Here is a 26,896-nt window from a genome sequence, read left to right as displayed (position 1 = left end):
GCCTTTGAGAGATAATTAGGTCATGACGGTGGAGCCCTCATGAATGAGATTAGTGCTCTTATAAAAGGGACCCCAAAAGATCTCACTCCTGTCTTTATACCATGGGAGGATATGAGTTTGCAACCCTGAGGAGAGCTCTCACCAGAACGTGATCATGCTGGCACTTTGATCTTAGACTTCCAGGCTCTAGGTTGTGAGAAATAAATTTGTGTTATTTATAAGCCACCCAGTCTATAGTATTTTATTATGGCAGCTTGAACTGATGAACACACTGAATTTGCTTCTTCAGGTCAACTCCACTATGGTTTAAAAATAATTTATTTTCTCATCTACTCTCTGCAGATTTCTTCACATAATAATTGTTCTATGGCTACCTTATTCATTTTGGAAATTTTGCTTACTTTTTTGTTTACATTCATAATAAAAAATTCCTGACAAAATTTAAAATATTCAACAGAAACCAGCATATTATACAATAATTATTTATTACTAAGTAATAAACAACTGTGTTTACACTGATAATGAAAATAAAAAACCAACACAAATATGGCAGATCCTCATTTTCTAAAGAAATATATCTTTATTGACTTTTTCCATTTTGTTACAAAGCAGTTAAAAAATTCATCCTTGAACTTGCATGCTGTTCAGTGTTATGAGGCTGCCTCCTTATGAGACTGTCAGTTGGGCTGTAGTAAGTTTCCTTAAGCACCACAGAAGATAATCATTGCTTTGTCCCACTTTTACAGAAAAGAATCCAAGTTTCATTGGATAGAGTATGCTTAGCTCTCTTGAAGAAGACCAGTTTAGTGGATTAATGTATAATTTACATACAGTAATAAAGACAAACTTTGAATCTTTACAGATTAAATGCCCACTTTATACCATGGTGTAATTGTTTGAATTATTGGTGAGTGTACAGCATATAGATGTAGATGTACTAGATACGTCTATAAATAAAATAGTGCTTTATTGTAACAATATTCTTTGGCTGATTTAAATGCCTATAGTGGACTCTTAAAAGACTAAAAAGAAAATGGCCCCACTATTATTGTCAATCTTAACACTGAGCTTGTGCGGAAGGTTCCTATACTGTTGACTGTTAGCATCTCCAGGTCCACGATATATTCTCTTGGTCCTGATAACGACTTCACCAGCACAAGCATTGCACTTACAGGACTTGTTTGCTAAAATAAAAGAAAAAAGAGGGAGGGAGAGGAGAATTTTTTTTGAATTGCAATTTCTATTATTTGTGAGTATACCTAATCCTATAAAAATTAGGGGAAGAATTTTGAGGGTAGAATAAAAGTCACTACTTAACTCCGTCTTGGTTTCAATCTTTCTTGTTTCTTTTTCCCTTGTCCACACAATAGTCATTACTTCCAAGTTACAGGGACCTGCTTTTCTGATAGTTCTGTGTTTTCTATACATCCCTCAGTATTAATTTTTCTCTTCACTTTTATTGATAGTACCAGTCTTTATAGAGACTGTAGTTCAGGTGAGAATGTGATAATGTTTGAACTGTTAAACAAAATTATCATCTTTCACTTCTTAGCATTATGTATTTGTTTACATTCTAGTAGGTGAAGAGACATGTAAATAGTTAATTTCAATAGAATATAGCAAATGCTAAGATATATGAGGTTATGTAGGGTATGTATGAGGATACACTAGGTGAAAAATACAGGGGAAAAGAGGAGGGACCCTAAAGCATTGAGGAAAGGCTTTTGAATGTGTGAGGATAGTCACCAAAGATAACTGGAAGTTTTGTTAAGAAGTGTGTTCATGAGAACTGAATGCAGTTTCATTCTGATGAAGAGTGTGATGAGTGCTGGAGAGTAGAAGGAGATGAGTTTGGAGGGGTAGGTTAGTAGATGTGCGAATCTGAATGCCAGAGGAAAGCAGGGATAGAGACAGAAGATTAGGATTTAGCAGTCACTTCAATGAGTGTACACTAAACTAAGGGACAGAATGTATGTGCGATGAGGCTGGATCTGGGAGAATATTTAAGGAATAGGCAGAGGAGAAGCCATTGAGGGAAGCTGATAAGAAGCAGATGATTAAATGGGAAACAAATGAATGGCCAGCAGTGTCCAACAGAGTAGTGAGGCTGAGGGAGACTCGAACTGAAAAATGCCCTCTGGATTTAGCAGTGCGGATGTCATTGGTGGCTTTTTTTTTTTTTTTTTTCAGAGCAACTTCAGTAGGATATTGGGAACAGAAGATAGAAAGGTGACCAGGAGGTGAGAAAGCAGAGACTGTGTTTACAGGCTGTGCTTTAAGAACCTTGGCTGGGAAAGGAGAGGAGAACAAGGGCAACATCTAGAGGGAGGCAAGTTGAAAACGTAGGAGGTAAATGGGAGTTCGATGGAGCAAGGTTCTAGAGGAGATGGAAGGAAAAATACAGGTGGTGGATTGGCCTTGATTGACAGAAGTGAAACCTCATCTTGGAAAAACTCAAGGGAGAAGGTAAGAAGGGGGACACATGAACTTAAATTTGCAGGGGTGAGTGGGAAATTCAGGTAATTCATGTCTGTTGGTCTCAGTGGTTTCAGAAAAGTAGGGGAAGGGTCCAAACTTAAAGCATGTACAAACTGAACTCACCTTCCTCTCCACACTGGCTCCTTCTTCCCTATCTTAATAAATGGCACCACCACCATTTACTATTGCTTAAGGCAGAAACTTATCTTTGGAGGTTATCTTTGGTGATTCCTCCTCTTCCACTTCCCCATAGCAAATGACTTACCAACTCATATAGTTCTTCCTATATCTTCATAAATCTGTTCACTGTTTTTGGACTCACTGCTACCACTACCACACTAGTACTGCATCTCTTGAACTACTAACTAGTCTTTTCATTTCTATTCTTGTCCTACTCCAATCCAGGCTCTGCATTGTAGCCAGGCATCATTTTTAACATGAAAATCCAATAGCAACTTCTCTACCTGAATCCTTAATATGATCCCTAAGGCCCTGCTCATCTCTCTAGGCTTCTCTCAAGCCACTCCACTGACAGCACTTGGAGTTTCAGACCAACTGGAGTGCTTTTTATTCCTTGTATTTGCTAGTCTTTAATTGCTAGTCTTCAGCTTAAGTCCACTTCTTTCAGGAGGCTTCCAGACCATTCCTATCTTCTGAGCAGTTGACCTGTTAGGCATCCAAGTGCACTTGCAACTCCCTAGTGTAACATTCAGCATAACTGTGAGCACTTGCTCAGTGTCTTGACTATGACCTCCACTGGGGTAGGGATTGGCTTGGTTTCATTCACTGTTGTGTCTCTAGAATCCAGCAGGTGCTTGCCCCTTGAAGGTAATAGTAATTCCTTGAAGGTTTTGGTTGAATTAATTCTTTCATTTAAAAATATTTTTTGAGCCCCTGCCAAGTGCCGGGTACATTCCATGTGCTGAGTATAGAAGAGTGAATCAACAGGGGAAGTCTGTTTTCATTACACTCATACTGTAGTGCATGACATAGACCAATGAATACTATGCAAAGTGGTGATAAAGGCTATGAAGAAAATAGGCTCAGTAAGGCATAGATACTGGGTGGTATGGGTGGGGAGGATGGTATTCTGCCTTCTAGTTTGTGTACTACTTCTTTATAATATGTCCCCTTTCCCAGGCAATAAGGTTTTCTCAGTATTCTCCGAAAAGGAATATAAGTAAAATCCTATATCTTAGAATCTTCAAAGACCAGGTCCAGTATCATGACCACCAAAAAACATTCTTTGTCTATTCCAGCCAACATTAATTCTTTGATGTCTTGGACCATGGAATTAGACATAAAATTGCTCCATTTCCCTGCCCAAAGGTGTTAACTTTTGCCATACAGCAATATTTAAAGCTGTTTAAAATAAGTGTGTATTACATACACTTCACATCGCTCTGAGGGTACAGTAGGTGCTTAATTAAGGATTAATTAATTAATTAATTGCTTAATTAATTAATTAATTGGCTCATGCCTTCTACACAGGTGGGTTTTCAGTGGAGAAATTTTGTAGCATTTAACCCCACTACTTTTTGAATTACGTGATAAGAAATAATCTTAGAATGGCTTTTTATTTCAAATAATTTTTGTTTTAAATAATTTAAAATTTAGTCTGGGATTATAAAAATTGGCAATGTTTTATATCACTTATGGGAAAAAAAGATTTTACTTGAGAAAAACACTGTGAGAATTTATATTTGAAAATATCAAGTCGATAAATGCACTGATATGAATCATAAAACTTTTAAACTGCTATGTTTATTGCAAGGAAAATAACATGCTGGAACTTTGCTTAACTGTTGATTATGCTAGAAATTTTATTTTCTTAAACTATAGCTGAAAGTTCAAAATGGAAAGTTATTTTTTAAAAAGATTTTGAGATGAACCTGTTTTATTGCCATGGGTTACAAATAATGTCATTTGTTTGGGCTAGAATTATTAAATTGGTATTATCTGAACTGTGTGAAATTCATTTAGAGTAAACTTCTTAAAAATATCTAGTATATCTCAAATTGAAAGCATCAAATGTTAAAGAAGTTTATTCTTAGCTGTTAGAAAAAAAGAATAGCAATAGATTTGGGGTTGGATTTTTTCTCTTCAGAAGTTGGTCATAAGAAATTAATCATTTCTAATTTACTGGCAAAGAAACAGAATCACATAATTCTGGAGTTGGAAAGGAACTTAAAATATCAAAGAACAGGATAAACATGTAAACATTAAAAATCTGTAAACTTCACCACAAAGATGAATTTCCCAATTTACTTTTCATGTTCTCAAAATGAAATATTGACTTTAAAATTTGGTTAAAAATGAAGAGTGCCCAAAGGAGTTTTGAGAAAATTGTAACTGGATGAATAACATCCTTAGCGTGAAATAGTTACCGTAACCCTGCAAACTGCTTGGTGGGGTGCCATCATTTTCACATGAAGTGGTGAGCCGTATTTGAAATATGTCAGAATTTTAACCTAAAATGAACTTTTTGAGCCTTTGCAGGGGGCCTGGAAGGCTGAGGCATCAGAGTCAGGGAGATCTGCTCGGAAGCCCTTGGAAGGATGAGGGGGTGGTGAGAGCCAGTTTAAAGGAAGAGAGGCAGGGGCATGGGGAAGCAAAGAAAATCCAGGAGATACTGTGAAGAAAGAAATAGCAGAATTTAGAGAGAGATTTCATCTAGGCAGTGAAAGAAATGGAAAACACAAAGGTGACCTCACATTGTGTGCCTGGAGGTTTGGCAACAATGGTACAACTCCTGGCACATTTGGTGCAGGGGGTTGGGGTCATTTTTCAGGGACTTCCAGGTTTCAGTTTTAGTGTGAATGGAAATAATTTTGCAGGTGTGACAAGGAATTTATAGTTTCTGAAAAGTTCTCCAGGAATTAATTTTTCTATGTACAATTGAATAACTATCACTGATTTGTGGTATCTATTTGGGGTATGTATGTTTGTGTAGGCTTGTGTTTTGTAGGTCACACACAACTCCATTAGAGTCTTCAACTTGGTTTCTGAGTGACTTTAGAGAAGCTCCTAAATCTGAGTCTCACTTTTCTATAGAGATGGAGATGAAATGTTAGTATCTCTCTGACAGTGTTACCAAGGGGATTAAACGAGATAATGCACACAGGAAGACCTTACACAATGCTTGCACATAAAAACTCTTTAAATGTTAGCTTTCCTTCCAAGTGAATACCACCAAACAGCAACAGCAAACTTGCACTTTTCCCAACAACTATGGCTGCCCTCAGTGTACTCACTCTTAGGTAGAACTCTCCATTTTCATTTCCAGATTTAATCCGAAAAGTATTGATAGTATTGGCATAAATGGTTGTGGCCTGTATCTGGAAGATGTCTGACGGCACAGACCTATCAGATCGGATGCTCATGTATTTGTAGACTATGGACTGGGGAAGTTCTCGGCACACTGCACTTGAGACTGGGCAAACACATCGGCTGCAGAGAAAAACAGAAATATTTCCCAGTTTGGCTGGTAAGACCAGAAGCTTCCTGCTTTCAAAAGTTCTAATTTTCTCTTACTTCTCTGATGTTAGAATGTACGGATCTTGACAAGGATTTCGTGGGTAACAACGGAAGCCACCATGATAATTCCAACACATTTCATCTTCCCGACATTCATTTGTGGTCTCACACTCATTTATATCTGTAGACACATAGGGTAAAAGAATTTACTGATGTAAATAAATTGTGTAAGTGGCAGATTCAGGTTTGTAAGGTAAGAGGTATATGGGGATCTAGTTTAAATTTCATTTGTTTTTAGACACAAGACTGAGTAGGACTTGCATTTAATTTATTGCATTTAATTCAGGACAGATGTAGCTAAGTCATCCTAGACAGATTAGTATGTGTCATTTGATAATATTTTTTATCAAGCACCTATTGTTCATCTGTTGAATTCAAAGCCAAATGTTAGCCATTGGCCATACTTATAAAAAAGTGAAAGAGGGGTGCCTGGGTGGCTCAGTCAGTTAAGCATCTGACTTCAGCTCAGGTCTTGATCTTGTGGTTCATGAGTTCGAGCCCCACATGGGGCTCTGTGCTACCAGCTGAGAGCCTGGAGGCTGCTTCGGATTCTGTGTCTCCCTCTCTCTCTGCCCCTTCCCTGCTTGCACATACACACACACACACACACACACACACACACACACACACACCCCTCTCTACCTCTCTCAAAAATAAATAATAAACATCAAAAAAAAAAAGTGAAAGACACCAGTTCTTGCCCTTGGGTAGATTGTAATTTAGTTAAGAATACAGATATGGCAATAATTATAAAATAAAATGGAATTAAACAAGAGATAGATAAGTGCACTAGCAGATTAGAAGCGGAATAAATTCTGCCTGGAGGGTTAGAAAGCTTCAGGAAGGAAGAGGCATCTCCGTTTGGCGTTGAAGTGTGGTGGGTAGACAGGATTTTCACGGTTGGGGTAGGGAGGGTCTTCCAGGTTGAGAAAGCAGGAAGCAAAATCTATGGAGAGGGCATCTGAATGTGTGGCTCAGGAGTTCCCAAAAGAGGTGAGGCTTAGAGGTGTGGACATGCGGGTGGAGTACAGCATGCAGGTGGAGACTTGATGCTCTGGGAGTGGATGACACTGTCTGGAGGAAGCATAACACAAGAAGTGAAGCTATGAAGTGTTCCACCTTGGGCAGCATAGATAGCTATTTAGAGACAGTGTGTTAGAAGGGGAAGTAAAGAAGTGGCTCTGATGAGAGGCAACCCAGGAAGAGGCAGTGCGAGGAAGCCAGAAGGGAAGAGAGCCCCAGAAAAAGAGGGCCATAGAAAGGCCAGGCTGGACAAGGACTGGTTTTAGATTTGGGAATTAGGAGCCTTCATATGACATCTGAGAGAACACTTTCACTGGAGAGCCATTATATTTACAACGACAACAGCAACGATGAAAATTATATTAATGTTAACATCCCTGGCTATGTCTATCTCCTGTTACATTTGAATAATGATTTAGATTTTATTCAATATAAGCCTTTCTGAATCATTCCTCCTCATAATCAGGTACGTTCATTCATTAATTTACTCATTCCATAAGTAATTTACTGAATCCCTGCTGCAAGCCAGCAATGGGCTAGTTGCTGGGATTTAATCTGTTTTTCCTATCAGAATCTCATACCTCATGTTCTTTTTGGGAGACCTTTGTTGCTCTCTGCTTTGCATTATTGAAATCTACATGTTTGTCTTAACCCTTCCATTAGCCTATAAACCCCTTGAGGGCAGGGCTGTAGTATCCATCTTTATATCCCTTCATCACCTAGCATTAATGTAACTCAGGGGCACCTGGCTTTTAAGAAATATTAAATTGAACTAAGTTGTTCTTCACACAAATCCTGTAGACATAGGTGAGAAAGATATTATCTCTATTTGACATGGAAGAAAAACAGATAAGGGCTAAGTAAGTTGCCCAAGTTCATACAGTTAGTGACAGGCATCTTTCCACTGTAAGGTACTGCATCCTCTAAATGAGCATAATTCCATGCCTTGTCTTTGGAGGAAAAAAAAAATGTATTTTTCCCTTCCAAACTGGCCAAAGCTATCTGGAACCCAAGAGAGACTGGAAGTTTCCAAGAGTTTCCAAGAGTCAGTTATAAGAAGTGTCTTCTTTTGGAGTGGCTTTGGCTAAAGAAAGAATTTAGATCCCTTAGAAGAAATTACAATCAACTTGTCCTTTCAATATTCTTCACTCCTCTGAAAAATAAAGATGCTGTTTAGCTACAAGGAAAACTAAGACTGGTTTGTTATGTGGAGACCAAGAAAGGCAAAAGGAAACTTTATGTAATAATTTCATTTATTACTTCCATTAATTTAGAGCCTAGCATAATTAACACCTTAATCATCCTGGAATGTTTTTCAGAAATTATTAATAGTATTAAAATATTTGATGAATGTGTGTCTGTGTATATGTGTATTCTGTTTCTCTGTCTTTCTCCTTCTCTGTGGCCTCCCCCACCCCATCCAAACACACACAGTGTTTTCATTTTTGCAAGGCTGTGGAAATGAGAACAGTTATTTCATCCTCAAAATGAGCTTTTTGTGTAAAGGTAAGAATCTGAACTCTTTCGTTTTTACTTTAGTCTATGGACGATGTTGGGAAGAGATGATTTTAGTGGAGAAAACCAATTGCTTTGTACCTTAAAAGAATGTTAAGTCTCTCTCATAAAAAAATGTTTTTGGCTTAGCCAAACATTCTGGAGCTGCATATCTTCAAGATATAACACTCATGAATCCCTTATTTGCAATTCTAGTGCATTTTTCACCTTTCGTTGTAACTGAAATGTTTTCATATACTAGAGTAGGCAGGTAAGATTCCACTGTATGTTAATTTGCTTCTGTCTTTTGCTGAGGATCAAATCCATTTGTGATAGATAAAAAACAGATAGACATTTTTTTGCAGGACTCCAGGGAAATTGGTTAGGACATCCCACTGGCTAACATTTTCCTCCATGTAATATTCATGTTAAAAGTCTCAGTTAGGCTTTAAAAAACAAAATCATTGGAATGCAATGTTTTCCCACAATTAACATTAAAGTCCCCAGTAACCTGGAAAGGGGATTAAAGGGGTTCATTGTGCAATGAATGCCATTCTGATTATGCTCATATTTAGTAGATGGAGTCTAGTTGAATGGCCATATGCATACTATAAAACCGCAGGTCCTGGGTGTTCCGGTGAATTAATATTTTCCTATAAAATCATGATATAGACTGAGAATCCCTAGTGTCTCCTTTCCTTGGTCTTTTCCTTTCTTGAAGGATTTATTGCTCCTGTATGTCCTTTCTCAGTTCTGATTAAAAAGGACTCTCTAGAGAAGATTTGCTACTAGTCACTTACATGGCTAAGTACATGTTACAAGAACATCTTGGGGGTGCCTGGGTGGCTCAGTCGGTTAAGCATCTAATTTTTGATTTTGGCTCATGTCATGATCTCACTGTATGTGAGATTGAGCCCTGCATTGGGCTCTATGCTATCAGTGCAGAGTCTGCTTGGGATTCTCTCTCTTTCTTTCTTTCTGCCCCTCCCCTGCTCGTTCTCTCTCCCCGCTCCATCAAAATAAATAAATAAACTAAAAAAATCTTGGATTGTAAGGCTTTATAGTTTATGTAAGGCTTTATAATTTTTATGTATATTATTTCATTTCATTCTCACAACTCCCTTTTCCAAAGTTAAGGGTCAAAGATTTTCATAATTTGTTCAGAATTACATAGATAGAAGACTAGGACTCAGATTTTCTGTCTTCAAGTTTAGTCATTTTTTTTTTTTACTTGTTCACTGCTTTATGTAAATGTAGGGGTTTATACTAGCCTTTCTAGGATTATCTATACTTTTGGTTCTATCCAAGCAAATCTTTTCCCTGTTAAAGAAATTCTAAACGACATTGTAGCATTGGAGGTGTATAGGTATGAATATTACCTGAATGTTTATTTTAAAACTGGACCCTAGTATATTAGCTATTTTTGGATCTATAGGTTTTTTTTGCTGAAGAATTCAAGCTCATTTTAAGACACATGAGGCTGATTTTCTCAGTACCTAAATTACTACCCAATTTATAATCTTGGTATTTTAGGGAATTGAGACTAGTTTGAGGTTTGCCTAACCCACATATTAAGTTTATTTTCTGGACTCAAACTCATGGCAAGATATTTTAATAATTGAATCTTTTTGGGTTGGTGATTAAAAGATGTGTATCATAGAGATTATATAGGCTATATAGAAGAGATATCAGTATTTTATTAAAATTATTTACATCTTAAGAAAGAAAAATAATTATTTTAAATTTCAAAAAAGTCAGTGTTAACTGAATAATACCCTTTTGATGAGATTTGCATAATGCATGATGAGCAAGGGAAAAAAGAGTTCAAATTATATGCAAGATGGAAAAAATGAAAGTCTATGGTAGAGAATCCTATAACTCTGTCCCTGCTTTTCCTGGTTAAAAATGAACACTTAACAGATATGAAAACAATAAGCTTACCTTGACATGTTCTACTTCTCACCACTTGGTATCCCTGGGGGCACATACACGAGAATTTCCCAGGTTCATTGACACACTGATATTGACACAGGTAGCTTGAGGTTCTGCATTCATCAATATCTGTTGAATTAGACAAGAGCAAGGACACAGAGTTAAAAAACGTACAGGTCACTACTTTGGTAATATTTTTAAAGATAAGGTAAGAGGGTAAAAATACTATAAACTCTAAAACAGAAATATAATACTTTATAAGAAGCTCAAAGGAAAATTATACAATATCAGCTCATTTCCCCTAGAACTTTGCCACACATCAGTTTTACTCAATTATTGCTGAGAGTTTGGCAAATCTCAGACCTCACAATACTGACTGAACAGACTGAATGAATGAATTGGGAATTCAAGTGAAGAATGCTTTGCATTTCTCAACGGTGATGTCTTTGTAGTTTGCTCAGAAGGGCAGAAGCAGCTGTCCAGAGCCAGGCCCTTTTGGTTTTGAGCATAGTGGCATGATGTGAAACCTCTCCAGGTGGGGTATGACCTCTGTGGCCCCAAGTAAAGCTGGAAGGAAGTCAAAGACATCAAGTGTCAATGGCATTCCCCTCAGGATGTCTTATGCCTTTTGAATTGCACAGTGGAACACTCATGGGCAATGGACTCTGAAGGTCATCCTCCAATTAAATGGCCCTCTTTTTACTCATGTGGAAAGTGAAGCCCAGGCAACTTAAGAAATGTGTGCCCAAGTCAAACAGTGGCAGGAATAAGACTACAGGACAAGTCTCTTGGTTTATATTCTAATGTTTCTGAATGTGATCATTTCTCCTCAGACATAAGTGTGTGTACCAGTCATCTGGGATTCTTGTTAAATGCAGCCTCTAACTCACTAGGTCTGGTCTGGGGCCTGAGATCTCTATTTCTTGCAAGTAGAGACAAGGAAGTGTCAATGCTGCTGGCCATCAGATCACTTTGAGAAGCGAGACACCAGAACACCCCTTCTAATTATTAGACCCAGCCTGCATCTAATATTTCAGTTATTTTGTCCCTTTTCCTTTCTCTTGGTGACAAACTAAAAAGCCAATGTTATCACAGAACTTAATTAAAGAATAGAATTTCCATGGATAAAAATTTGTTTTCATAAACAGGTACATAATTGGATAAAGCGGCAGAAAATATAGGGATTGAACTGTTATTGCAAATTATTTGGAAAATATTTCACCTTCACAGTTGAGCCTGTCACTGCTTAGTTCGTATCCTTGATTGCACTGACAGATGAATGAACCAAGAATGTTGTAGCATTGCTGAGCACATTGATTGCTGGCATCACATTCGTTTATATCTGAAAGGAAAAGTTATATACACTCATATATCTACGTCTTCAACCATATCCTTGCTCTTTTGTACCTATGCCATCTAACGATAAGTGAATAATTCCCTAGTTGGATTCTTTGCCCTGCAGAAGCTCACTGGAGAACATCCATTCAGGTTTCATATTTGTTGGAATAACTTCAAACATCTGCCATACACTTCTTTTAGAAATACCAGAATATTTCTTTCTGGGGATGACAGTTAGTTTTGTGTTTGATGAGTCTTTCCAAAAGAATTTAATGATTCTAATAAATATACATTCCAGCATCTATTTTCTTTTATTGTTGTTCAAATGCAAAGTGCCAAGTCTATAAATAATTGATATAAGACATTTGTACTGATACAGTCTCTCAGCATGCTGTGGTGAAGATTTATCTGTGCTATTTATTACTTTTTAAATGGGTTCTGTTAAATTCCATTACAATTATAGCATAAGCTGTTGAGACCCATACAGAGTTTTGCAATGCTCCAAGGCACTGAAAGTGTTGTGAAAAGGCATTTTTCCTGCACTAGATTCTTTCCATGTCATGCCAATCTTAAAATTTGTGCCATGACACTGCATTCTGAAAGGGGAGAAGAAGCATGTAAAAATCAGATGCACTTTCAGTGGAAAGTTTATGTACTTGAACTTGCAGTAACCCTTTGGCACCTTCAGCATTTATATCACACACTGCTGACTAATTGGTGTGCGTATATCAGTTGATCTGTAGTTTTTTATATTTTTGATAAACCCACAGAGGACAACTAAAAACCAACATTAACAAAGTTTCCATTCACATCTTGATGTGTTTTAAGAGACAAATTGGTTACTGTCTTTTCAGCTTTGTGCAGGGAAGATGATGGAAATCAGTTCACTCAAGAACACAGAAAAACTGGAAATAGAACAACATGGTATGACGTTTCCTTTTTTTGAAGATAGAAATCAGTCAGTATGGCAGCGCCCCAAAAGCTTACCTACACAGGTATAGTTGTTTGCGGCCAACTGAAACCCAGGACTGCACTGGCAATAAAATGATCCTGGTGTGTTCACGCATCTTTGGTGGCAATATGGAGGGATGGTGCATTCATCTATGTCTGGGTTATCAGGCACACACACAAAGAGAACCAAATTATTAACTATCCATAGTTGTTAGCTCTTAAGTTCTCAGCAGGACATTATCTAGGAAACCTAGCTGGAGAAAATCTCCCTTAAAATAATTGTCCCTATCTTTTTAAATTAGTGTTTGTGTTTTAAAAATACTCTCCATTTCTGCAGCTGAGTGAGATGTTAGAAACAAAGACTTCATAAAGCTGGTTGAGTGGGTTGAGATTTAAAGACAGAAGAGTAATTATGACTATTTCACATATATATTAGTGTTAGTTTGGGGATCTAAAAAATTATTTGTAACGGTAAAAGTCAAAAACTGCAGAAGAATCGAGCGATGTAGCATAATCTAAGCGACAGGAGGTATGGTCTGCTGCTCAGCTGGTTACATTGGCAAAGTCACATAAACGTCTGGTATCTCGGTTTTTTCTTTTGTAAAATGTGGATAGTAATACTTGCTATGTGTATCTTATGAAGTTTCTGTGAGAATCAAATGAAAGAATGCCATGGAAGGAATAGGACGCTACACAAATTACCTCTTGAGAGTGACCTCTGACACACTGATGAAGTGTTCCAGGCTGTGTTCTTCTCAGATAAATATTTCCAACTATAAAATGCTCAGCTGAGAACTTGCAGAGTAGGATTAACATCTTAGAAGCATAATAAAATTTCATTAACTCTACGCTTTGTGACAATTCTAACATGGAGTGTGTGATTTAAAATAAAAATTATGCACGTACTATGTAAGACTATGTAGTGACACTAACTTCTGATAAAAAACAAAAACAAAACAATAATGCTGAACCCTTCTACCTAAAACTGTGGAAGGCAGTATGCTCAAGTGGCCTCAGGATAACCTGAATTGGAATCTTTGTTCTGGCAATTACTAGCATGGTCTTAACCTCTCAAAGCTTCCATTTCCTCCTCTGTAAGTGATAATACTACAATATGGTCGACTTGTTGGGAGGATAACATGAAATTATGTAGGCAAACTTTCTTGCACAAAATGGGTAGAAATAAATGGCAGCTATTAATAAGCTGCAAAATAGATTTGATTTCACTTGAATATTGAAATAAAAGGTAATGATATTGACATGGCTTTCTACCTCATTTATTGAGGTCTCTGCTCAAATGTCACTTCAGGGAGGCCATCTTTGCCCATTCATATAAAATAGCTTCTTCTGCCCCATCTGTCCCCTTTTCCTACTTTATATTTCTTTGTAGCCATTCATACTCCTTGGGATTGTGTTATGTGTTTATTTGCCTTTTGTCTGTCTCCCTCACTATAATGCATGGCAAATAAGACCTGTATCCTTTTGAGGCAAAGGTAAAGTATTTTTTGTCTGTTCACTGCTGTGTGCTTAATACCTGGAACAGGGTTTGGCATAGTAGGTGCTCGATAAACATTAGTTGAATGAGTGTAGACTTCATACTAATTAAGAGCAATTTTAGCGTGGTTCTTCCTAGTACCCAGTATTATAGCCAGGTGCCAGTATTGACAGTTAGTTTCTATAAATGGTATCTTCTAATAGCTCCATGAGGGCCGTGATTCTGTAAACTGTGTTTGTTCACCATGATGGCCCAGCACTTAGAACAGTATGTGGTATATAGTCAGCCCTCAGTAATACTTGATGTATGTCTTCTCAACCAGTAAGCATCTACTGAATCACTGTTATTTGCAAGTGCTGTGTTTGGCACTGCTGGTTTTTAATGATGATAAATACATGTACATTGCACCTTGTCTAGCATGGAAGAAAGGCATGAAAACATATTACTGCATGGAATGATAAGATCAACAATAAGAAAGCTACACAAGGTACAGAGAGAGCACCACTCTACTCAAGGTGTGGCCTGCTGACCACTGCTGATCCATGGACTATTTGGACCAGTCCATGACAAATAAGTACAGAAATTCAGAATATGTATTTAGGAATAGCAATTTGGTATTGCCACAACATTTTTATTGTATTTTACAGTAGTATTGATCTGTAACAGACTAGAAATTTACAAAAAAAGATCCATCAAGGGGCACCTGGGTGGCTCAGTAGTTAAGCCTCCTACTTTGGCTCAGAGGTCATGATCTCACAGTTCCATGGGTTTGAGCCCTGCGTCAGGTTCTGTGCTGACAGAGTGGAACCTGGGGCCTGCTTCCAGTCCTGTGTCTCCCTCTCTCTCTCTGCCTGCCCCCACCCTCCCACCCCCGCTCACACTGTCTCTCTTTCAAAAATAAATAAACATTAAAAAAAAAGATCCATCAAAGTTTGAGAAGTACTGACAAAGAGGAGGGAGTAACTAATCATATCTGGGTAAATCATGGAAGACTTCTCAGAAGAAGTAACCCTGAGCTGGGATTTGGAAATTGAATAGGAGTTTGCCAGGGGTGCATGTTCCTGGTGCTGAAAGAGCTTATGTACAGACACTAAGGTGTGACATTGTGTGATGTATGTGCGGAACTATAACTAGTAGACAGGACTGAAGTGTAATATTTTGTGGGGGAGGGGAGGTATTGATACCACAGAGGATCTGATGGAAGAAGATCTTATATGTTCTGTTGACGAATGTAGAGTTGGTTCTGTGGGTGAGGGGAACACCAGGGCAGCCCCATAATTAGATCTGAATTTAAGAATGTTTCTTCCTGCCATATCATATAGGGCTATAAGAATACATTTTATTTTTAATTGTTCCCATAGTAGGTTGAGTTAGTTCTTTTTCTATACCTTTTATACTCTAAGGTGTTTATTCTCCTGACTAATCCAGTGGGCAAAACTTTGGTGCCTGTGGAGTTTTCCACACAGTCTTTTCCTAAATCACAGCTTCAGTCCCACAAATTCTGGGCCTTTCTCAGAGGCTGGGCACCAATCCCAGCACCTGGGCACAACCCCATGGCAGGCAGAACTGGGCCAGGGCCCATGAGGAGCTCAGTGTTGACATCCTGATGTCAACAGCCAGCATTCTCAGGCGAAAATTGATGCTAGCTCCCTGTCCCCACATTCTTATCCTCTGTTACTAAGAGAAAAGAAGTACTCTCCACTGATGTATGGTAAAAACGGTATGTAAATCAATGTCAATATTATATGAATGCAATTGACACAGGGAGTCAATTTAGAAAGTTTCATTCCTGGTGCTGGACCTCATGACTGATCCCAGAACACATTTACTTTTTACTGTTTACTTCTTATTTGCCAGTCAGCCTCCTCATACTATGTTCTTACAGTCATTCAAAAAAAAAAATGCACAGAGCATCTACTTGGCAGGCACTCTTCAGGGACTGGGGAGACAGCAATGACACAAACCAGATCTGGCCCCTGCCCTCAGGTAGCTCAAGTAGAGCTCTCAAGTAGAGGCACATGCTATACTTGGCTTTGCGTTCCCAGCACTGCACCCACTTGCAACATAAAGAATGTTTAGTACATGTCTGTTAACTCGTCACATAATGCTAGTACACAGCTATTCCACCCAGGACCAGGCGCTGTTCTAAGCACTCCCACATGTGAGCTCCTGAGGTAGGGGCTAGTATTATCTCCATACCACAAAGGAAAAAAGTTAACACACAGCCTATGTAAGTCACTTGTGAAGAGCCTCAAAGTGAGTTGGGGGTACAGCTGGGATTTGAACCTCACCATTTGCCCTATAAGCTATGCTATTTTATGAACCAGTGAATAAGGTTCATATCATCAGTGTTTTACTGCTATGGCCCCCAAACAGCTAATTTAAAATGATCTCCTTGGTTGCTTTTGTGGTCCCATCCATATGCCAAATTTATGCTTTTGCTTAGTCTACCATGTAACTGACACTTTATACCCGGAATACGCTCACCCTTTAGGTTAGCTCTTTCTCATTAATGTGGAGAACGGATCAGTAGTTAATGAAAGTATAAGCAGTTTTAGCCATCATTCTCCAAATAAATATGAGTGCTTTGTTTTGAATGACTGAGGTTTAAGCAAGTAAGAGGTTTAGGACAGGATTTTGCTTATTGTTCCGCTGTACTTACCTACACACTGCTCTCCCCGCTTCTGGTACCCCGGGGGGCACTGACAGGCGAAGGAGCCTCGTAAATTGATGCACACTTGGTCAGCTCTACAGTTGTGAGTCCCCGCAGTGCACTCGTCTATGTCTGTTAAAAGGTAGCACAGAGTTTGAGTTGGTTGGGCAGATGTTGCTACTCCCCCATTTAAAAAAAACTGAAGTATGGTTGACACATAAGTTACACGAGTTTCAGGAATACAACATAGTGATTCAACAACCCCACACATTATGTTATACTCACCGTAAGTGTAGCTATCATCTGTCACCATACAATGCTATTATAATACCATTGACTATATGCCCTATGCTGAAATGCCATCATAGTTTCTTTTAAGGAAATAAAGTTTTTGCCCTATTCTTAAGATAATACTCTGTAATATTATTATATTGGGAATGTTTAAAATTATAAATGATTTCAAGTGTTCAGATAACAATTTTGTAGATGCCAGTGTGTACCTCTCAGATTTAACACACGCTAACATTTAGCTATACTTGCCTTGGCTCACTTTATTTTCAGAAATGAACCATTTGAGATATAGCTAAAGCCTTACTGTATTCTCATCTCTTTACTCACCCACCTGCCACTATCCTGGTAGGTGTAAACCCTTCCCTGAGATTTTTTTTTTTTTACATTTATTACATAGATCTACATCCATTAGAACACACAATATTGTTTTGTGTTTTAAAGTGTAAATAAATTGTATAATACTTGCCTTTTCCATCCAATATATTGCATTTGAGATCATTATGTTGTCAAATCTCTAAAAATCTGTCCAATAACCAGGTATAAATCAAATTTAATACTATGCATTTCCTGTTGCCTTTCCTTGCAAATTTCAAAATGCAAAGGATTCAACTAGATCATATTTGTCTAGGGGAGATAGACTGGTGTAGTTTAAAATACATATTTTCTTTTTTTTTTTTTTTTTCAACGTTTATTTATTTTTGGGACAGAGAGAGACAGAGCATGAACGGGGGAGGGGCAGAGAGAGAGGGAGACGCAGAATGGGAAACAGGCTCCAGGCTCTGAGCCATCAGCCCAGAGCCTGACGCGGGGCTCGAACCCACGGACCGCGAGATCGTGACCTGGCTGAAGTCGGACGCTTAACCGACTGCGCCACCCAGGCGCCCCTAAAATACATATTTTCCCAAAGCATTTAATTTCAGTTAAAAAACAGATATTTCCCCAAAGCAGTTGTATAATTTACTAAGTGTGCCCTAAGGATTAGGGCACATTTTCTAGTTCTAGAAAAGTAAAAAATGCTCATTCATAATATAATGCATCTGTTATAATGGATTCCTCTGGGGTCAAAGTGTGATGTGAATTTGTGTGTGTGTGCACTCATATTACAGTAATTTATAAGTGAAATTTAATTTTGTCTTTTCAACATTACCTTCGCATTGTTTTGTTTCGTTTTTTACCTTCTCATTTAATTAACTCTCTTACATTATGAAGTTAAATAGATGAGTTCAGAAGATGAAAGGATTATGTGATTTTGGCATTCCTCAACAACTGAACAGTCTAAGCTTTGTTAAAAACTATTGTACAACTCAGGGCACCTGGGTGGCTCAGTCAGTTAAGCATCCGACTTGGGCTCATGTCATGATCTCATGGTTCGTGAGTTTGAGCCCCACATTGGGCTCTGTGCTGACAGTTCAGAGCCTGAAACCTGCTTCACTCAGGTTCTGTGTCTCACTCTCTCTCTGTCTCTCTCTCTCTCTCAAAAATGAATAAACATTAAAGAAATCTTTAAATTAAAAAAAAAATTGTACAACTTGGAATTCCTAGATGACAAATTTTGCATAAAAACTGACACAGGCTTAGGGAGCCTTTGATCATCACTGGGGCAAACCCAGGGTGGTGCTTTGGAGCAAATAGTGGGCTAAAATTCAATACAAAAAAATGAGCCATCTGCAATGAGAATGTATTCCTCAATTCCTGACTTCCTGTAAAGAAGCTCAGAGAGTGGCTCCTGGTATGTTGCCTTTCAAGTCTGTTTCCAGGGAGAACTGCTGCACTTACGCTACTAATGTAATAATGTAGGAGGTTCCGGTTAGAAGAGACTTGTCCTCAGATGTCGGCTTTGAATGATAAAAGAGATTCTTTCCAAAAGGAAGAGGGAGGGGAGATGAAAATACTTGGGGGATGTATGTCTGTTTATTGGATAATACCGTATAAAAGCATCTACTTCACATAATTCTTTGAACCTGGTTTTAAAATTTTGGTGACTTTTTGTTACGTTTTTTAAATTTTTGTTTTGAAATCCATCATCATCATCATCATCATCTTCATCATCACCATCATTTTCACATCAGTGATTGTAACTCTGTCCTTCTAAGGTCCTATGCAGAGATGCCACGATCTTGCTTTGAAATTATCTGCTCTTTTTTTTGTGTCTTCTATTATTTTCTCTTATGCACTTGATGAAAACATTTCTACTGGGGTTTCTTTCAGAGCTTTATGACTCGCTAATGCAGAAATGACAGCAGAATTCCTATTGTTTTATGTCAAGAACATTTGCCAGCATTTGCAGTGATAACAGCCCTGAGAGATACAGAAATGTGAGATTCAGATGTGGCAAGTTCCCTCAGTACACGCTGGCAGAAGATCAAGGACTGGGGCTGGCTGCTGCATTTTCTAAGGGAGGCCTCGCCAGTGAGGGCGGCTTTTCTTTCTGAGACCTCTCTGCAAACCGCCTCCACCCCATCACATTCCCCATGTCCTACAATTTCCTTCCTACTTGCGTTCAGTTCTAAGGCTCTTTGATAAATAGGCTAATATTTCCAGTGGCCTTAATATATCATTAAATAGGTTTTAAACATAAACATTGTGCCACCTGGACCTACTCCATCTTAAGAACCAGGTCCATTTACTTTCCAAGAAAGATTATTGAATAAAAATATTAAGTGAGTTAAAATAATTTAATAGTAAAAAAAAATTCCACTGCCACTATATTCTATCCTTTCTCTATCAAACAAACAACCAAAACTTCCATAGGACTCACTGCACCTACCACTGACTTGTGATACTTTTAACATACTTTGTACATACTTGGACTCACTTTAATTTTTAATTCTTTCAGATGGGAAACTTCTTGAAATTCAATAAAACACAATTGCATCAAATCACCTTTAAGAAATTATTCCAAAGGAGTTGATTGTTTGCTTCATCACATACTTAGAGCTGGATCTGCTAGGAAATGAACTGACTACATTTTTTTTATGGCTTCTCCAACTCAAGCTTAGAATATTTATCCTCTCCTTTGCTCTTAGCAGTTTATCTAATGCTAAAGGACACATGGACCGGATTTTTTTGAACCATCTTTGATTATACTATCAATTCATTAGTTTATAAAAAATTCTTTTTTCATTAGTTTATTTAAATAACACGATTTTATGATTTTAAAAGTTGTACTTTAAGACCCTGTTGTTGGCGCACCTGGGTGGCTCAGTCAGTTAAGCGTCCAACTTTGGCTCAGGTCATGATCTTACGGTCCGTGAGTTTGAGCCCCACGTTGGGCTCTGTGCCGACAGCTCAGAGCCTGGAGCCTGCTTTGGATTCTGTGTCTCCCTTTCTCTCTGCCCCTCCTCTGCTCATGCTCTGTTTCTCCCTGTCTCTCAAAAAATAAATAAAACCATTAAAAAAATTAAAACCCTGTCATTACTTATTCACAAAGCATCGTCATATGAGAAAGTCATATAAGAATCGTTATAAATTGTTAAACTCTTTTACTCTTGTTTTTTTAAAGATCTTATTTTAAAGTAATCTCTACACCCAATGTGGAGCTCAAACACACAATCCCGAGATCAAGAGTCACATGCTCCACTGATTAAGCCAGCCAGGCACCCCTATGCTTTTTTCAACTTGTGTGCATTTCTATATTTCTTAAATATCAGAAAGTTAATGTAATAGAAAAGTCACTAAAACACACATCTATGTCAGAGACTTGGAGCAGAACATCTATCCTCATGCAGGTGCACCAGAAGACCTGGTTTCCCAGGCTTTTTTATTCATGAAAGGTCTCTGTGGTGATAATATCTCTAGTGGCAAAAGCACTGCTTTATTCATATGGGAAGCAACTCAGGTCAGCTATGATTTTCCTGGTAATTTATGAAAAAGTACTTGGGGGAGAGGAAATTTTGTTTTGCTTTTTAACTAGCTTACTTGGTTCTTTTTTTTTTTTTTTTTTTTTTAATTTTTTTTTTTTTTTAACGTTTATTTATTTTTTTGGGACAGAGAGAGACAGAGCATGAACGGGGGAGGGGCAGAGAGAGAGGGAGACACAGAATCAGAAACAGGCTCCAGGCTCTGAGCCATCAGCCCAGGGCCTGACGCGGGGCTCGAACTCACGGACCGCGAGATCGTGACCTGGCTGAAGTCGGACGCTTAACCGACTGCGCCACCCAGGCGCCCCCTTACTTGGTTCTTAAGCAGTTATTACTTAATACATTCCCTGGGCCCTGGACCCAAGTTCTTTGTGGATGGGGTCTACATCTTACTTTTTTCTGTATTCCTTTTTTTTTTTTTTTTTTTTTTGAAAGAGAGAGAGTGAGCAGGGGGAGGGGTAAAGAGACGGGGAAAGAGAGAATCCCAAACAGGTTCCTGTCAGTGCAGAGCCCGATGTAGGGCTCCATTTCACAAACCGTGAGATCATGACCTGAGCTGAAACCAAAAGTCAGATGCTTAACTGACTGAGCCACCCGGGTGCCCCACTTCCCACCCCCCACCCCCCCATATTCCTAGCTCCTAGCAGAGTGCATGAAACATAGTGGGTTTTCAGTAAATGTTTGTTCAATAAATGGATGAGCGAATCATAATTGTTTGATGGGAACCGATACCTAGAGTGTAAGGAAAGTAGGATCAGTGTTTTATCTCATTGAACTAATCATTTACGTGGAAGGGTAACAGGCAAGATGTGAGAAACAGCAAAAGCAGCAAGATGTCAGCAAATGGAAACTGAAGTAAAGCAATGGCGTCGAGAAGGGCGGAAACTAGGAGGAATAAGGCAGCATCAGAGGTGGGCAACTGTGGAAGGTTTGCCAGGCTAGGTAAGTTTTGAGCTTCATTTTGAAGAAGGTGAGGAGGCTATTTCTAGGCAGGAGGCAGGCCACATTAGAAAACATGCCATGAAACAAAGAGGTTTGCATGAGAAGAGTGGCAGACAGCTGGAGTCAGCACGGCTGGAGGGGCAGTGTGAGGAGCCTGGTGCAGTGCCTGCTTGAAGGTGCTCAGAACATGGTGGCTCAAGTCATAAGCAAAAATTCAGGGCCTGAAAGGTGGGATTGGAATTTGAATTGAACACCACAGGGAACTGCGCTAAACTATGTAGACACAGCCTAATGTAAACATAGCCAAAGAACAAAATAATAGAGTGTGCTTCCTAAAATATCACAACACGTAAATCAACTCACATTTCATCGTTCTAATGCATTAAGAATAGCTAATGGCAGTATTTGGTGATTCCCTCATTTTTCAAAAATGTGCCCACACTCTCCCTCCTAGTGATTTATACTGTTGTAGGGCCCTTTCTTGCTGACTTTGGCACCATCATTGCTTCAAATAATGCAGTCTGATCTTTGCTCGGCTCTCACTTCTAGCCTCTTTATCACACTAACCCCCAGTCTATGGAACTGCATATTTGGTTTCCTCTCAAAAGTTAATGGAGGCAACTGTGTCCACATCTCTGTGGTGTCCATTAAGTCCCTGCTTAGGCCTTCATTCTCTATGTTTTTGGCTCCTTCCTGTCATTCTGACTCATATTTCCCAAACCCCTGACTCATGCTGCTTTCTCTCTCTTATGCAACATTTTAATCTCTGCAATGTTCTTTTCATAATTTGATAACTTACCACGACATGGACATTCAGTGTGTTTTCATGGGCAAACATGTTTTCTGTAGCTTAAATGCTTTAGATTACCATTTAGACACTGTTGCTTTAGATTTAAGGAGTAATTCAGAACTACTTTGGAATAAGCCACCACTGACCAAGGTTGAGAACACACTGAAATAGGAGGAAGGGAACTGAAATGATTTTGCATCTGTCACTGCCTAGGTGATCTAGGACCACAGCATCAATTCTTTTTCTCTGTTTCTCCATCTGTAAAATAGACTGCCCATCCTTAATGATGCATGGATTTTTTGAAGTTCAGACTCTTCAAAATACATCTTTTTGTTTTCCAGACTGTAAACACTTAGGGTAAAATGGCCATATCTTTACTAGTTCTGTGGGGAGCACTGTGCATGCTTTGTAAATATTACTTGATGGTGCTGTCCTTTGAAATCCTGTGGTAAAAGAAAAGGCAGTGGTTAAATTCAAGTTGCTGCTATTTCTTCATCTGCGTGGATTTAAAATCTTATTGTATCTTCTACAACCATACTAATTTAATCTCATAAATGGAGTATAGTAGGAAAAAAAGATCAAGGATTCATGTTTGCTATAAGAAGGAGCTACTTTACTCCTAGCCTCTTCCTCTTCCTTTCTTCTTTCCTGGCTTCCTTCTCTCTCTCCCCCTTCCTTTCTTTGTTTCTTTCTTGGTTTCTTGGCTTCTTTCTCTTTCTTTCTTTCTTTTCCTGTCTTTTCTTTTTTTTTCTTTTCTCTTCTTTTTTCTTTTCTTTTCTTTTCTTTTCTTTTCTTTTCTTTTCTTTTCTTTTCTTTTCTTCTCTTTTCTTCTCTTCTCTTCCCTTCTCTTCCCTTCCCTTCCCTTCCCTTCCCTTCCCTTCCCTTCCCTTCCCTTCCCTTCCCTTCCCTTCCCTTTCTTTCACATTCTTAACAGTTTAAATAGATACCCATCTGCTCAGAATGATTGGTCCTAATCCTTTCTAGTGACAGGACAATAAATTGTTTCCCAGAACTGTTTCTATTTACTGTATAAAACTTTTTCTTTTAATGTTTATTTATTTATTTTGAGAGGGTAGGGGCATGGGGTTTGATCTCATGAACTGTTAGATCATCACCTGACTGGAAATCAAGAGTAGGATATTTAACCAACTAAGCCACCCAAGTGCCCCTAGAACTTTTTAAATAAAAGGGACTCATTGTGTAAGGATCTTACTGTTATTCTGGGTTTTCATCTTATTTTTCAGTATAATCCTGGAAAGCAGGAACCATCTGAATAAGTGCTGAGAGCAGTGCTGTTTTACTGCTGCCTCATTCATTCATGGCTCTTAGTAATGATAAGCTGAGTAATCAAGACATTAAACCATATTTCTTAAATTTTGATTAACAAGATGGTGTGTGACATGTTATATAACTTCATATATAAACTTGTTAAAATTCTAACATGAATTGGTGCAAAAATAGACAAATACTTAGCAATATTTAAACATCTATGATTTGATTAGAAATTTGGATCTGCAAGCCTCAGATTTAATCCTGATAACAGCTCTATGGAATAAGTGGTCACATCATGCACAACTTATGGATGAGGCAGGAGGACGTCACTGAAATGTAGATTCGTGAGGTGACCTGCCCAAGGTCACACAGAGTAGAAACTGAAATGCTAGATTTCCATTTTGCCCCTGCAGTTTTGGTCTTCAGAAAGATTCATTTCCTGAGTTTTGGATAGCAGACCTTTAATTGTAGTTTTATATATGTATATATATTCAATTTTTCTTAGAATTAAAGAGATGGTTGTTAATCTGTAGTACCTTGATTCCTCCCTTGTGTCTTTCTTCTCTATTAGAATAACATTCATAGCTCTCCAAGTCTTCTGTTTCCCTCCCCAGTCCTTAGCCAATTATCAACAATTTTTGTCAAAGACTTTCTATTTCCCTTGCTGCTTCTTTCATAGTACTGGAATCAGATTTATCTGGGCTAAATGCCCAGTTCTAGTTAGCTTTTCACCCTTCTGAAATTATCAGCTAGAATTCGCCCAAGCTAAGCAGTTCTAGTGGAGAAAATAAATACTGATATTAAGTAACAAAAGAGAACTGTCTTCATCTATGGCCAGCAGTAGATTTATAGTTCTAGATTCTTATCTGTTCTGGCAAAACAGATTGTTAATAATTGGTGTGCTTTAAATGATAAACAAAAATATCACCAAAATCAACAAACATCAGCCTCACTGACAGTTCATTTCTTTGTTTTAGAGGGTGGTGAATCTAGTGTCCTGGAAGTCCTTGTCATTGCCCTGTGTTCTATCAGAACCTTGAAATATGCTGTTCTCATATGGAAAAACCATGCTACATGGACTTGGAGTTGCTTTTCCAGCAACGATGATTGATTTTCACTACAAATGGACCCTTTCTCAAGCAGTTTCCTCTGTGGCTAGTGGTGCCCATTTGCAAGACGATCAGATGAGGTTAGACACACAGTTCATGAACATGGGGGAGAAAACCAAGTGGTACACATGACCAGTTCAACTCGTGACTCACCTGTACTACACACAGACCAAAGGAACCAATTGCTCACAAGGCCAAAACAGAACAAGCAAAGAAATGGAGTCCTTAATTATTTTTCTGCTCTTTTTGCACACTTGCAAAGTGAAACTTACTGCTTTCAGAATCTTAAGGAAAAACATTTCTACTTGATAGATGATTGCTAGTCGTCAAGAGTGTTCTCTCACACCTCTGTGAATATGACATTTCTCAGGTAAACTCCCTTTTTTTTTACTTCTTAAACTTAATTACCTATTAAAAATATGTTTGGGAAAAGATGACCCTGGTATTTGGATTGATATTACAACCAGTCATCAACCCACAACCTTGTGTAGGTAAAACTGTATTTTGAAAGAAGTGGCACCATTAATCTTTGCTTTAGGGTGGTTCAGTACCAGGAATTAAAAACAGTCTGTGTGAAAGTTCCATACAAGCTGGGGACCAGCTTCAAACTGGATGGCTTTCAGAAGCATTATGATCCCATCTTATTATGGGATGCCTTTGAACTGACATTTCAATTGTGGTTTCCTGGTGCCCTACCACTTTACCTCCCTCCTCCCAACCACCTTCCATCCCCGGCTCCAGATCAAACCCCTGGAGAGTGATGAACTGAATGGAGACTGACTACATTCAGCTGAATCCACCATGCCCTGCCTAAGCACTGTGACTTGATTCCTGGCCCCCTCCTTGAGCCTTGCAGCCAGATTAGTCAGTCTTCCTAGCCCAAAGCACACACATTCTTGGCTTACTCCTTCAGGCCAATCATCGCTTGAGGTCACACAAGCCCCTGGCTATGGCAATGCCAATTATAACAAGCATGGCTTGGTGACCTCCTAATTGTATGAAACCAATTACATTATACTTGTTGTTCATTCAACAATAAACAGCTTTTGTGCCCACTAAATTGGGGCATACTACTAAATTTGCTGAGTGTAATTTGGCAATACTTCTCCAAATCATTAACTGCTTAAGGCTTTTTAAATAAAGCACATCTTTGTGCTTCTTGCCTTCAGAGCATGTTTCCTTCTTGTGTATATTTTCCTACCCATTTCATTACATCTTACTTATGATGTTTCTGCACAATGTTTCCCCATATGCCTCAGGGCCCTTATGTTTTTCTGAATTCCAAATGAAGCAAAGAGGTAGGATGAAGGAGGGGTGGAACTCACCAAATTTGCACTAAATTCCTTTCTCTTTTTGATTCAAAATTCCAGAACAATGAAAAGCAATGAAAGGATAAATACGTGAGTAAATCTAAATGAATACTGACTGTATTTGTTACAATAATAGGAAGGTCTTTGGGGATTTATAAAATATTTGGGGTTTATAACATATTTGGGATTTATAAAGTATTTATAATTAAAATACATGAGAATAATACGTTGGCAGGAAGGTAAATAGAGTTTAAGTATTTGAAGGTCCTTGCATTGTCTGGGAAGAAGTAAAACTACTAATTTATTTTAGACTTTGATAAATCAAGGATGCATATCAAAGTAATCCCTAGGGAAAACACTAAAGGAACAGTAAAATAGCATAAAACTACAAATCTAATTCGGGGAGAAATGCCATAATACA

The 26,896-nt window shown here is 38.4% G+C and overlaps 1 protein-coding gene across 2 annotated transcripts in view; it reads right to left on the bottom strand.

Annotated features, from left to right (window-relative positions):
* Nucleotides 1–556: 556 nt before the first annotated feature.
* The window catches only part of EFEMP1 (EGF-like fibulin extracellular matrix protein 1), a 60,556-nt gene continuing 34,216 nt past the window's right edge, over nt 557–26,896 (bottom strand). For both annotated transcript variants that reach the window (XM_025932168.2, XM_086701069.1), the window contains 7 exons: nt 16,911–17,033; nt 12,790–12,909; nt 11,687–11,806; nt 10,474–10,593; nt 6,013–6,136; nt 5,733–5,928; nt 557–1,184 (listed from right to left, as the gene is read on the bottom strand). In XM_025932168.2, coding sequence (XP_025787953.1) covers nt 1,023–1,184; nt 5,733–5,928; nt 6,013–6,136; nt 10,474–10,593; nt 11,687–11,806; nt 12,790–12,909; nt 16,911–17,033 — 965 coding nt within the window. In that variant the 3' untranslated portion in view covers nt 557–1,022. The remainder of the gene's footprint in view (nt 1,185–5,732; nt 5,929–6,012; nt 6,137–10,473; nt 10,594–11,686; nt 11,807–12,789; nt 12,910–16,910; nt 17,034–26,896) is intronic.

This window comes from Puma concolor, chromosome A3 (assembly GCF_028749965.1).
Source record: "Puma concolor isolate L17-30 chromosome A3, mPumCon1.1.hap2, whole genome shotgun sequence".
Lineage (NCBI taxonomy): Eukaryota > Metazoa > Chordata > Mammalia > Carnivora > Felidae > Puma > Puma concolor.
Note: the sequence above shows the minus strand (reverse complement) of the source record. Positions and strands in the feature narration are given on the sequence as shown.